We start from the raw sequence: 15,315 nt of genomic DNA on the forward strand, positions 1-15,315 counted from the left end.
AGTTGGTCCATCTGTCTGCAATTCATTTAGAGAACTGAAATTCCAGCTTTCATGAGTGACTACCCATGATAGAATTATCTCTCAGAGAGGCAGATGCTTCTGAATGATCCATGTTCTAATGAGCAGCCGCCATAAACTCACTGGTTCATGAACTTTGCCTTCAACAATATCACTGCCTTTGTGTGTTGCCAGTTCTTGACCCAAAATGAGTAGACAATTGCTCACATCTTCCCAGAAAGATTGTTAACCACCATAACTCAAATGTTTTCATTAATGATGAAAAATATCTACAAATAATTTCAGCTTATACTCCAAATTCCTAGACACTGATTTCAAGTATTGAAATAATATCCAGGGTTTGATTTCGCACCACTCAACATTTCTGCATAATCAGTTCCAAGTTTTAAAATGTCATGTTTCTTTTTGTACATTTCATCACCTTCAGAAAACAAGCTTTATACTATCTGCACGTACGGCAAACAAGTTTGTGTGAAAATGTTCATACTTTTAGGTATGTTCCTTCAGCCAACAGAGCTCTCTAATATGCAAAAAGCTCTTCAAAAACATCTGTTATTAAGGTAACTGGATGTCTTTAACCTCTAAAATAGGCCTTACTGATTGATTACATAGTTTACAATGTTTTAGCAATTTTTCTCCTGTTTTATAACAATTGAGTATAGTGTTTATTGAGTGCCTTAAATTAATTATTAACTACTCTTTGGTTAATGTTTAATAAATTTATGTATTGTTATACCCAAAATCAAATTATGAATTTAGTTAGGAAAGACATATGAATCTCTCTGTCTCTGTCTCTGTCTCCGTCTGTCTGTCTGTCTGTCTGTCTGTCTGTCTGTCTGTCTCTCTCTCTCTCTCTCTCTCTCTGCATGTGTGTAGATTATCTGAATAGAACCATATTGTTCTTTCATTTTTGGACTGTTTTTATGTGCTATTATGTGATCATAAAATAATGGGTTAATTCTATTTTTTTGCATATTATTCTAGCTATATCCATTAGCTTCCCAACTAACTAAATTGTTAAATAAATGCCAAGGGCAATTTCCAATGCTTCAGCAAGATTTATAGACCCCACACTTGTAGTATGTCCATAAAAATGAATAATAAATACTTAGCGCACTTAAAAACAACAAAGCCATCATTAACGATAACCTACTAATGTGTGCTGTTATGTGTTTAATTCGTAGAGTCAGCCTTCCATTTTGGGGAGCATCATTTGTCATTTTACTAATTAGAATCCTGGGGCTCAAAGTGTGGTAATTCAGTTCCTATAACCCTGGTTGAAAGCCAATACAAAACTACAGTTTTCTTTACTTTAAAGCCTTTGTTAAAAAAAAAAAGTCTTTGTTAAAAACAATTGTAATAAAAACATTGTAAGATGTTAACATAAATAATATGTAGCTTTCTCTCATATATCATTAACTCTTTGACATGATCAATGCCAGTACACTTCAACAGGTCACCAACTATAATTATAACTTTCAATAGTGTTCTCAGTGTTTAAAAAACAGTGTAGGAGCATGTAGATTAGGACTAAATTTTTTTTCAAAACCCAAATTTAATTCGCACATTTAAGGTGGTCATCCATGATTCAGATAGTCTTGACCTAGAAAATAAACATTGTGTATATCATAGAGTAGATGTCTACCATATGTCACCGCTGGTGTAACTATTTCTTAGGAAACGGTTGTCTTAAGAACAGTTCTGGGAAGCTGGCACTTCAGCCAGTTCTGAGATTTGTGTGGCTCTAGCAGTCATCCCTTTGTCGTTTGAAAATTCAATATGTAGAAACAAACACAGTATGAGACATTCTCTAAATACTATAATTATAGACATACAAATGAACAAAAAGAAAATCTGAAGTCTTTTAAGAAAGTGCTACTGATGCCAATTTAATAGAGAGAATAGTCTCATTTTTTTCTTTGAAAGAATCAGAAATCTTTCTGTGAATGTAGATAGATAATTCTAAGTTTTCTCATGATGTTCTACAATTTTGTTACTATAATAACATGTTTAAATGCCAAGAAAATATATTTGAGATGATCATGTAATTTTTGTAAACTGTCTCACACCATTGCATATGGCAGTTGTACCACATTAAACATGTTATTATTATATGAAGGACACTCAAATTGGAGTTATAAAGAATAGATAATGACTGAAATCACAGAAGGTGTGGTATTTCACATTGAGCAAATAGATACAATGTACCCTTTAAAGCTCCTGTGCTAGCATTATTTTATGGTGTACAATCCTGTGAAATATTTTTGTTACCTTTTGGTTTTTCTATAGTTATAGCTATGCTTGTTTTAATGCAAGAATTTTGTAATATGAATGCTACTTACAAATATATTTTGTTCAAACTGACAGAATGTTGCAATTATCTTTCTCTTGATTATAATATTCTTAGTTATACAAAATGAAGAAATTTACATGTGTTCCTACAATCTATCCATATGTAATGAGGGACACAAACTGAATATAGAGATCACCACATTAAACTAATATTTACCAATATGTGAGTATAACAAAGCTTATGTAGAGAGAAGTTTTAGGGCTAGTTGATGGATGTAATAAGTGCAAATTCTAATGTTTAATCTTTTCTTCAAATGTTTTATCTCAAGGAATATTTCAGTTCTTAAAAATCATAGTTTTTATATTTATTTTTTCTTCTTTAGATGTACCAAGATAGGAAAGATGTTTTCTTCATGGCTGTCAAATACAAATAGGCAAAACACTAAGAATGTAACATTTATATGATTCCTAAGTGTTTCATGGTTCTTCCTTCTGTAGGTAGTTTATTATATATATATGTACTAATATAAATGTACATGTAAAAAGTAAAGACATAAACTTATTATTATAATTTATTCCCATTACATTCTTATTACCATTACATTCTGATTCCCACATGGAATCACACATCCCCGCTACCTGCACTCCCATCCTCCCTCTCCCAGCCTCCTTCCCTTTTTTGCTATATTCCCCTCCCCTAAATTTCCGATCTCTTCCACCATCTGACCACAGATTATTGGGTCGCATCTGGATAGCCTGCATCCCTTTCCTCTGTGTTTCCATAGGACCTCTTCCCTAAGGGACAGAGATCAAATGACAGTCTCCAGATTTCTTCCCAGCGGTATTCCCCAGCTCCCCTCCCCCATCCTGGAGAATAGGCTGGGCATTGGCTACAGCTGAGCGGGTTTTCTATGTTCCTTGCTTGAAATGTCCTTGGTTGGTGGCCCCGTGGGTCCAGATCTGCCAAGCTTGATAATCTCACTGTGGAGATCCTGAAAACTCTGCCCTGCCAACCTTCCCATCCCCCAAATCTTCCATACAATTCTCAGTTCTTCACCATGAGCCAAGTATATATCCTAATCCCCAACTGTGTGGAGTCTCTCAGAGGACATCAATGTTGGGCTAATATCCACTTATAAGTGAGTATATACCATGTATGTCTCTCTGGGTCTGATTTACCTCACTCAAGATGATTGCTTCTAGTTCTATCCATACGCCAGCAAGTTTCAAGATTTCCTTGGTTTTTGATAATGAATAGCATTCTATTGTGTATATGTACCAGAGTTTCTTTATCCATTGTTCAATTGAGGAACATCTAGGTTGTTTCCAGATTCTGGTTACTACAAATAAAGCTGCTTTGAACATAGTTGAACAAATGTCCTGTTGTATCATGGAGCCACTGTAGAAAAATGAAAATAGATCCATATTTATCACCCTTTACAAAACTAAATTTCAAGTGGATTAAAGACCTCAACATAAAATCACACATGCTAAATATGTTAGAAGAAAAAAGTGGGAAAGAGCCTTGAACTCTTTGGCAAAGGAGACAACTTCCTGAACAGAACACCAATAGCCCATGCTCTAAGGTCAACAATTAATAAACGGGAACTTATGAAACTGAAAAACTTCTTTAACACAAATGACAGAGTCACCAGAACAAATTGACATCCTACAGATGGTTAAAATATCTTCACTAACCCAACTTTTGATAAAGGCCTAATATCCAAAATCTATAAAGAACTCAAGAAAGTAAACACTACCATCACAATGTCCCAAATTTAAAAATGGGGTTCAGAGCTAAACAGAGAATTCTCAACAGAGGAATGTTGAACGGCTGAGAGAAACATCTAAAGCAATGTTCAACATCCCTAGTCATCAGGGAAATACAAATCAAAATGACTCTGAGACACCATCTTACACCAAACAGAGTGGCTAAGATAAAAAACTCAAGTGACAGCACATGCTGACAAGGAGATGGAGAAAGGGGAACACTCCTTCATTGCTGGTGGGGGTAAAAAATTGTGCAAGCACTTTGGAAAGCAATCTTGTGCTTTCTCAGAAAATTGGAAATAATTCTCCCTAAACACCCAGCAATTCCACTCCTTGGCATATGCTCAAAAGAGGTTCCACTTGGCAATCATAGTTAGTGGCCTATATACATAATTATCACTAAGAAGTATACATATTTATCCAAAACCTACTAATTTTGTATATAGGTCAATGTTTTATCAAGTTGAGTTACTGTAAAATATTAATTATTTTAGCCTTTATAATCCTAAATATAAGAACTGCCTGAAACTTCAGGATTATAAATTTTCTCAGTATAAGAGGGAGTTCAAGTAGGTAAGAAGGGGACTAGGTAAAGCCAGTGAGTTTTAAAGTTTTCATATCCTGAATATTCTAACAGGGAAGTAGTATATTTATTTTATATGGTGAATACAATGAAATCATAATGGTGTATGTTAATTCATTTGATGCAATCACTTCCTTATACCCAAACCGAGAGTAAATGCAGGTGTACTACATACAAGGTATGAAGTTAGAGAAAATGAAATCATGTATGTTTGTAGTGGGCATTGTTAAAGGATAATTTTAAAAATATAATGGGCAGAGTTAAGAAGGTTCACTGGTGGGTAGTACATACAAAATTCCAAATGCAAGTCAGACATTATGGTGAATGACTTTTACCCCACTTTCCAATAATCAGCGACAAGCAAATCTCTGGGACATTACAAAATAAAATATAGTAAAACAGATATTTTTCTCACTTCACTATCAATGAAACACCCAAGGGCAAGTTTAGAAGCCTAGAGCTACAGCGTTACAACTTCGGAAAAATGCTAAAAACCTGACTATAACACCAGTGACAGCATCAGAGATCAGGGACAAGAAACAATAAATATAAGTGCTCCAAATTGGAATACATATGTTCTCCCTGCTGGTGAAGCAAGCGTATCTAAGGAATCTCAAAAAATATGTTTTACATAGTATATAATTTGAAATGAATACCCAAAAGAGTGCCTATAAACTTAGCAAATTGAAATAATATTAACAGTTTGGGGTATATTTTGTAAAATCAACTTCAATGACTTATTACAATTTGATTTTTAAAAAGATTTTAGACATTCTTGACAAAGCAGTTTAGTATTCTACATAATTTAATAAATGTTTAAATAGCAGTCATGATAACTTATGAAAGACTAAAAGTGCAGAGAAGTAAAACAAAAGTGACTTAATTTTCTTATAATTGAAAGATCTAATCTAAGTGTGTGCCGTATATACTTTGTACAATTTGAAGTCATCCTAACCTAAAACAAAGTGACTAAAAAAAAAAACAAAATTGGATCATTGAGGCAGTAAGACTTTCCCCGTTATGTCTATAAAATCAGCCACTAAACATTTCAAAGGCCACAAATGTAAACCAAAACTTAGAGAATTTGAGCAGTGCTCAGTCTCAGACAGCTGCACTGTGCATGAAATCAGTGGCATGGGAAGATGCCATGCTTCTGGCTTAGGCAAGGTGCTTGGTCCCATCAATTGCTGCTGTTTCGTCACCTGTGCACTGAAATATTGCTATGCGGACTTGGCGGCAAATACATGGTATCTGTCCTGAATTTAACATCTAAGAACATCAACTGATGCCTAGAGTTATTAATATTATTCTCTCTCTCTCCTTCCTCCCTCCCTTCCCTTCTCTCTCTCTCTCTCTTTCTCTCTCTCTCTCTCTCTCTGCAAATTTATAGAGATCTATTACACAACATTGACTCAAAAAGAGAAGAAACATAAAGTATACAAGTATCAAATATCCCAGTCTTTAGAAGTGACTCCACACAAATCAAACAATAAGGCTATAGAATAACATATCTAGATATGGCTTGTTGTTTTCACCCAATGAAAGTGCCGAAGGTAAGCACAATTACTTAAAATTTTAACATAATACTGTAACAAGAAATGTGTGTGTGTTTGTGTGTTTGTGGTTTTGTGTGTGTGTGTGTGTGTGTGTGTGTGTGTGTGTGTAATGAATCTGGGAGAGAGTGAGAGTACATGGGAGGACAGGGATTGGGAGAAATGGTGTCATATTTTAATTTCAAGACATAAAGAATAAAACTAAAATGTGTGTTCTTCTTTCTTGAGACAAGGCCTCACTCTATTGCTCTCTGGCTGTCTTGAAACTCACCATGTAGACCAGGCTAACCTCCAGCTCAAAAGATCCACCTGTGTCTATCTCCTACGTGCTGGGATTAAAGTGTATGCCACAAACCTTGGCTAAAATTTTTATTCCTATTTCCACATTAAGGTAAGGCCCAAGAAAATAAAAATGATAGAGGCAAGTATTTGCTTAAACTATTAATTTGTTGAATAATTCACGACAACTGGAGCAGTCCTTGGGACATGACAAAATGGACCTTTGAAGACTTCCTTATTACTATCATGAACATCTCCCACATGGGAGGAATAATCTTATGTTGTTGTCATAAGAGCCAATAGTGTTAGTTCAATTATTAAGTGATAACAATGACTGATAAGAGTTACTTGAAAATTTGCCAGGTGATGGTACTGTGAGTCGAACATAAGTTTTCTTATAGGAAAATATATGGCTTTTTCACACACCGTGTTTTGAAGGATGTTAGTTTCAGGCCATATTCAGTTTCAACCTCTTTGTGGCCTGGAGAACAAGAGTAGGAAAAAATAATCCCTGAATTCCAATGTTCTTGGTTGGGTTGACTTCAAAATACTTTTTCCCTTTATTAATCTGAGAAACCTGATAGCCCAAATGCTAATAACCTAATTCACTCATTTAATTGCCTGAAAAGTAATAATTTTGAAACAGTATTTAATATTTCTGGACATATTTACTTTAAACTAAGTTTTTTCAAATATAATGTATAAAATTGCAAATTCTCACTTTAGGATTATGACCAGTTTAAGTAATATAAAGTAATATGAAGCAGGCCATTGTGTTCTGTGTGTTCAGCAAGTTTTAAACCAATACTTTGCCTAAAATATGCTAACATTGGGTAACATGAAATTGCTTATAATGCTCTCCCAGAATACTGCTCAATATCTGAAAAAGAGACATAAAGTATTTAACAGTAGATGTTACATATCTTTTCCACACTTTACAATTCAATTTCCATTGAATTGTAGTTTCCAATTAAGATGAATTAGCAAGGTGCTTCTACTTAATCAGCCTACATTTGATATTATTTCAAAATAACTAAGTCCATATGTGTTACAATAAGCACTTTAATTTTTAAATGACAAAATTCAAATCTAGTGTTTTATTTGTTTAAAAAATGTTTCTCCTCTTCAAAATCTCATTCAGACTGTGCACATTAACTTTCATCTGTGCACAGCTTTGAAATAATAACATTACAGAAAGACGAAGACGATATAGTCACATCGGCTAGTGTGAAATTGTGGCACAGAGAAAACTTTTCCTCTCACAAATTATTCCAACATGACATTATGACAGTGAGGTGAGTAAATCCTTGTTGAATTTCATTAAAGTTTATATAACACATAGTCAACTTAGATGCACCACACAGCACAGGCTTAGCAAATCTGACAGCGTATAAGTAGGTCACACCTTTATTGCCTGTCATTTTTTGAGATTCACATCTTATGCCACCATCCCAGTACCAATAACCAAAGAATGGATATACTGGAAAAGGCAGAACCTTAAATAAACAAAACTTTTTTAGGTGTAAGGATGTTTTCCTAGTTACATATTATCAGGGTTAATTTTTTTTTATTGACACATTTGGTATTTATTTTACAGACTTAAAAGTTACAATACTGTGCTCAAGTCTTAATTTGATTTCTACAGTTGTTAATTGATTATGCAGAAACCTGCATCACTCGAGTTAAGACGTTTTTATTATTGAAAAATGAAATCATTTATATTACATCTCATTTTCTATCCCATTCCGTGCATCCTCCCATTCCTCCCTCCCTCCCGCTTTCACCCCATTCCCCTTCCCTATGACTGTGACTGAGGGGGATCTCCTCCCCCTGAATATGATGCTAGGGTATCAAGTCTCTTCTTGCTCGTCTATCAGGGTTAATTTTACACTTCCCTACGCATTAAGATATTTAAAAGGAATAACAATTATTCATATTTATGAGCTCATTAAAAAAAAACTCAAATCAGAAGGAAAATGTAGACTAGCTCTCAGGAGCAATTTTATATTTCTTCCACACTTATACAGTGTACCAAAAATGTGTTCTCTTCAGCAAACAAACTTGGAGCCAATGACTACATCTTTATTTTCAGATTTCCTGATATCAGGAGAGGTTTAGAAATCTTGAGTGTTTAAAAAAAAAGAGAGAGAGTCAGATATTTCAAGCTGTTAGTATGATTTCCCTGCCACCCAAATCAATTAAGCGAAAGTTGAGAGAGGTCTGTATACTAAGTGTTCAACTGATAAAAAACAATCAGCTTTGATTTCAACTACAGTTAAGGTGTTTGTCATGGGGTATATGACAGGAAGTGTCAAAGTCTTCCTAATGCATAGAAGGGACAAGGGACAGAAAATGGACATGAAGTATCAGGTCAGCAAAGTTGTGGAATTTTCCTGCAACATAAACAAGATGGAAGTGAACCCGCAGAGACCACTCTGTCAGGCTATGTGGTAAATAGTAATATTATTCACTCAGGATAGTGCTTCTCACTGAAATAAATATTGTTAATAGGATCGTGCAGAAGGAAAGCATGAAGAGGACACCCAGGAAGTCACATAAAGTTGCAGTTCTCCTATAGCGCATCACATGAGAAAAACAAATATTACTCAGTTCTTGATTCTAAATTCTGCCGAAATTTTTTTCATACTGATTGCACTCAATTACAAATAGTATTATTATGAATTTTTTTGGTATTTTGTGGTTTTAGCTGGCACAATAAACAAAATTCTCTTTTCTGTTTGAATTCTTGATCATGAAAGGATTTAGATGAAACTCGAATATTAACTTATACATAATTATGAGTGATACAGAGACACAAGGGTTACATGTGAGGTAATTGGGTTTGTTAATCTTCATCCTAGCATTCAACAGACTCTCCAGCCACTGGAAGGATGAATCAACGTAGTTTTCCTCACACTACCACTCTCTTAGCAGAGGCTAACTCTTGAAGTGTACCTGCCTACAGAATGGGGCTTTTCAGCAGACAGTCTGGCCTGAGAGAGCAGAGGTATTTGACATATCCTCCTACACTTCCCAGTGACATGCAGAGGTGTCCTACACCTGGAAAGGATGAAGGAATCCTTTGCACAGAGGCTGAGTGCTTCAAATATAGTTTCTTCCTGATACAATTAACTGTTTTGACCAATAAACAGATCATATTTCTACATCCCAGCATCCAGATTGTGTAGATTTCAGGAGGCTATAAAATCCATAATTTAAAATGTTCACTATTTTAGAAGCCATCTTATTTCCCAAATAAAAATATTAAAAGTTACATAAAAGTCATCTCATTACTATTAATATATGTAAAATAGCAAAAAATGTAGTTTCCAACTAACTCAGTATTAAATGATTATAGATAATATCTGAGGTTTCTGATGGCTGCTTTTTGGAAAATATGCATCTCCCTGTAAATTCTGATAACATCCAATGAGAGGTAATGATATCTACAGAAATATAAAATTTACTTCACATACAACCATTTTTAGTGCTTTACATTATTATGTACCCTATTACTTACTTTATAAATAATAAAAACGATAAAGCAAGGCGTTTTAACTCAAAGATAACATGTCATAACATGTGTATACATATTGAGTTTCTTCATTGTTTAACATTAATCACTATGAAAACAACATGTATCTGTTAGCCCTTTATCGTTTTATTTTATAATATAATTACAGTGTTCCTCCCTTCTCTTTCCTCTCTTCAAATCCTCCCATACAACTCTCCAGAACTCTGCTTTAAATTCATGGTTTCTCTTTTTATTAACTACCATTGCACACATCATGTTTAATGTATAAACTTATATATTAATAAATAGTAACTGAGCCAATCCATATAATGTTAGGTGAACGTATGTTTTCAGAGTTGTGCTATTTGACGCTAGACAACCAGTTCATGTGCTCGTACCTGGGAGAGACCACATCTCAGTCTACCAGCTTCCCTCAGTTGCGTGTATATTTTGTGTAGGGTTGAGGCCTAGCAGGATTTTCCTTACGTCCTATTTGGCACATTCATTGATGTTGTCTAAGTTTATACTTGAGGTTTTGTAGCATATGTGTGTTTGTGGATGTGCACATTTGCATTGCATGTGTGCCTGTTTATGCAGAGTCCAGAATTACAACTCAAGCATCTTCCTTGATTACTTGCTATATGCTGTTGCTATCGAGACTGAGTATCTCACTGAACTTGGAGATCAATGGATGGCTAGACTTGCTGTCTAGTAGTCACTGTGGACTAATCTGTCTCTGTTCTACCAGCAGTAAACTTACAGATGTCCCATGTGAAATCAGTATTTACAGGGTCCTGAGGATATCAACTAAGGTCCTCATGCTTGCACAAGAGGTAGATATCAACTCAGGAATATCTACAGGATATATTCAAGATTTTTAATATGATTACAAACTAGATTTTACTAAAGAATTTTTGAGTGGAGAATATATGCATATTCTCTATGTACAACAAATAAATACACCAATTTTTAAAAATCAAAGGTAAATCAGGGTTAGACATATCAGGAGCCTTTTATCTTCCAATCCATATACAATTTATTCAGACAGAAAGACTGATTGATTCACTTTTTAATATTTAATAAGCCCTTTTTCTATTGGGATTTATTAATTCAGACATATGAAATAGGTTAAAAAATCATAGAACTTGAAAGTTAGGCAATTTAAAATAATTAAAACACGCATTATAAATATGTTTTAAACTGTGGCATACATAAAAAAAACACTGAAACTCTCACAAATGATGGCTTATATGTACATAAATACAAGAAGGTTCATTGAAGCATTAAATATATGGTAGTATGATTTATAAAAATTATTCCTACTTTGTAGTAAAGGAGTAAAACATAAAAATGATCATCTAAGTATCATAGCAATGTCTGTAACTCAAGATCTGTCTTCATCTCCAATCTATTAAAGGTTTTCTTCTTACTAATTAGCATTATCCAAAAATGTATAACCCTTCCCCCTGTGATTCCTACTGGTCCAAAGCATGTTTTCTGCTAAGATTCTCTTTTCTAACAAACTCTTTATTCTGCTTGAAATAGATGTAGAATGATAACATTTACTCTTATATTATTTTCACACTTTATATTTAAAATATTATCTTGGGAGCAATATATGAGATCAATAAACTATTGTCTCATATTTTTATCACTATACAGGTAAAGATGTAACTATGATCTTGATGTTTAAAATAAAATTATCAATTTTACATCTATGTTGATTTCTGTATGATATCATATATTATTCATCTCTATTTTTCACTATGTATATTTAAACCACACACATATATGCCTGGATTTGTATAAGTCATATACGTAACATTATATTTACAAAATGTTATTTGCATACATGCAAAACACATTTCACAATATGACAGTTAATAAATCATATGAGAATGGCTCTACAAGAGTGACATAATTTGGCCTTTGCAAGTAAACACTTAATTAAACCAAATTTCTGTACTATATAAGAAATAAATCTTACTAAGTTCTATCATAAGTCCCTTATCATTTAAGGCAGCTCTGTAAGTGTTAAAAGCATGGTCTAATCAATTGACCCCCTAGTGGTTGAAAGCTTCTTCTGAGCTTCTTATGTTAGCTTCCATAAGAAAGAAAACTTACACTTCGCAGCTCAGCATTGCATAATTCTTATTGTCACATGTAAATAGATCATATTTTTGTTTGATCTCAGAGATAATTTTTAATTTAAATTAAGAAAATTGTCCACAAAACATAGAATAAGCAATCTTTATGTACGTACCCAGAACAGCAAAAAGAAATAAGCCTTAAGCCTTGATCTACAGAAAATGTGTATTATGAAACTCAAAATATTAATCGCCTGTAGAAGAATGCCTTTTATACTGCAAAGTTACTGTGGAACAGGATGTTTGAGCACAGTTATCATATTTTCAAAACATGAACTACATGAACGCCTCCTTTTAGAGTTTTCTACTACTTTCTGTGTCGTGATGACCCCTCCTGGTTGAGCTGTTCATTAGCTTAGATTCATGGGCTTACCATTTTTCTGCCTTCAACTTTTCTATGTATTAAAAAGAACTATCATACAGGGCCTCCAAATACAATGTAAAGTAAATATTTTCCATTATGTCTAAAAAATAATATAAATTTGAAAGTTCAGTCTCTTCACTAAATATGGGTATCAGTCATTATTAAATTCACTTCCAGGATGTAGGGCAACTTTGGGTTTGGGTCTCAGAGTTTAAATTCAAATATAAATTTAAAAAACCTATCTCAATTTGCCCACTATATATGTGAACTTTTTGATTTATATAGAATACATGTAAACTTTTGAATCTTTGCACTGTGGCAATACAACGAGGAAAAAACAAACCATTCTGAACATATACTGAATGGCTCAGATCAACCTATTTCTACTAAGGCTGCAGAAAGATAAGATACAGAAGGAGGGACTCTAATCAGAGAGCACAACACATTTTAACTTTTAGTGACTGTATATGACTGTGGAAGCAAATTCTATACTACTATGCAAGCCGTGTTTTAAAATGGAAATAGAAATTCCATCAAAATAATTTCCCATCGGTAGTGCTACATATTTCTGTAGATGTTAACATAAATAGCCAAACTTTACAATTTTCATTTAAGTTTATATAATCAACGTGTATAAAAACAATACATATTTTTAGGTTTGTGTTCTGAGAATACCACAAAGTATCTTTTCAAGTTCACTACAACTTAGTGATCTGCTTTTTTTTGCATCTCTATCTTTATGCATTGCATGAAAATCCCATGGAGGATGCTTGGAGAATGTGTCAAAATACTACTAAAGATTCACTGTATGATTGTTGACCACAACATATGAAACTCATTTCAAGGCTGACCTTGATAGATTACATATTGGAATAATAATATTAATATTAAAATACAGACAGATGCGAACATTAATACATCCACAGAACTATAAACAAGGAGTGGGCAAATCATGTGCGAAGCGCCTGGAAGCGACTAAATTTATCTACCCTAAGAGGAGAATACTTCTCTCTTAACTCCATAGTTCAGGCTCTTTCACCAATAGGCTCACCCAATCTCACAAGCAAGGCTGTGCCTAGAAACACTGTGCAAATGCTACAGAAAACCAGTCCAGCATTTAACTCTTTCTCGTAAAGCCAACTATCCCTTCCCTCTCTTCATACACAGTATGCATTTCTAAAGCAATGCAGAAAATGGGCCAGATCTTCCATTTCTTCTAACCATCATCAAAACATGAATAATACCCGCCTCTCCCCCTCTCTCCTTAAAAACCAAACATTCTCCTTAAAACCTGAAAACTTTCAAACCATGTCTTCATTATCCCATTAGTGACATTTGCACTGGCTGTCCCAAGTCCTAGCTTGCATGAGTCATGCCTATTAGCACAAACTACTAAGGAATTAGTGCAGTGTCAGTTCCAATATTGGACTTACTTTTTACAATATATACAACAAAGTGCTAAATGAGCATTAACTTTTTAGGAGGGCAGAGGAGATTAGTGAATCCATAGGTGCCTAAACTGCTTGAAGCATGTTCCTCTTTCCTCCTCAGACCAACACTTACAATAAAAACATCAATAAAAATCAGAAACTTCTGCTCGTTTTCCGTTCTACCCAATAAAAATTTAATTGTCTCCAGTCTGCACAGATTAAGTCCCAAGAAATGACTACACTCTAACCAAGCAGTTTCGGAGCAATCTTCAAGACTAGGAACAACTTTCCAGAAGCACCCAGCACTATGAAAATCGTCTCCACTAAAGGAGGAGCACCCTCGGTTTGGAGTTTCTCTGCAGCGAAGGTTCCAAGTGCAAGCATCCGATACACATACAGACAGCCACACATACACCAGGGGCAAGAACTGCGAATGCACCTAGTTCATACCCGTGTGCCCTTACACCAATGCGGCACTGAAGTGGCTCCAACAAGGAGCCTGGAGAGGAGAGGACTACTTACGAAACGTGGAGGGAGCCGTCCAAGCTCTGCAGATAAAGCTGCTGAGAATCCAGAGAGAGAGCGCTGCCCTGCAGCCTGCTCTCAGAGACATCACCATCCTTTGCCTCCAGGCCAGCGGTACTCCAAAAGCTCGCTGCGGAGATGCAGTCCGTCTCTCCAAGAGGTTCTTGAAGGGTCTGTCCTCAGATGCAAGAGGAAGCCAAGCTCCTCCTGCTTCTTTTCCTCTCCCCTCACCCCCTATAGGTTCCAGTTCTGGGCTGGCAGCAGCAGAGGAGGCGCAGTCTGGCTTTCCCCTCTCTGTGGGTCTGGTCTCTTGCTCTGCGAGCCAGTGAAATGCCAGGGGAAGAAATTCAAACCGAGAAGGAATAGGAGGGGTGAGAGGGAGGAGGGGACTGACATCTACCCCGCCCTCTCTTCTAGAAAAAAATACCACTAAAGGACGAGTAGGGGGAATCTGGAGAGCACCTAGCCAGCAAGAGAGAACCTGAGAGCTGTGGGTTTGGTGATGCTGCTGTTGCCACTGCGGGCGAGCTTTCGGGTGGCCACTGGGCAGCGCGACTCAGAGGGGTTTCCAGTAGGCTGTCAGCTCCCAGGCTAAGATCAAGGATGTGCGAAGCGGAGCACAGCCCCCGTGCACGCTCGGCCTCAGCGCGGCGCAGCACTGAGAAGCATCTCTAGCTGGAAAGCTACAGCACCATCCTTCACCGCAGCCAGGAGCTGGAGACTCCGCTGCCTCCAGCAGCGCCTGCAGACCCGGGCGAGCCTGGCGAAGGGAAGCCTCCCCCCTCTTCGCTTCTTATTCCCTTCCCCGGCTCCTCCTCCTCCTCCTCCTCCTCCTCCTCC

General features: G+C 35.8%; 1 protein-coding gene across 1 annotated transcript in view; it reads right to left on the reverse strand.

The window, feature by feature from the left end:
- Positions 1-15,031, reverse strand: part of CNTNAP2 (contactin associated protein 2) — a 2,010,562-nt gene extending 1,995,531 nt beyond the window's left edge. The window contains exon 1 of the mRNA XM_084788077.1: positions 14,473-15,031. Coding sequence (XP_084644203.1) covers positions 14,473-14,569 — 97 coding nt within the window. The 5' untranslated portion in view covers positions 14,570-15,031. The remainder of the gene's footprint in view (positions 1-14,472) is intronic.
- Positions 15,032-15,315: the final 284 nt, after the last annotated feature.

Source organism: Acomys minous (assembly GCF_964271855.1).
Source record: "Acomys minous genome assembly, chromosome: 6".
NCBI classification, from domain to species: domain Eukaryota; kingdom Metazoa; phylum Chordata; class Mammalia; order Rodentia; family Muridae; genus Acomys; species Acomys minous.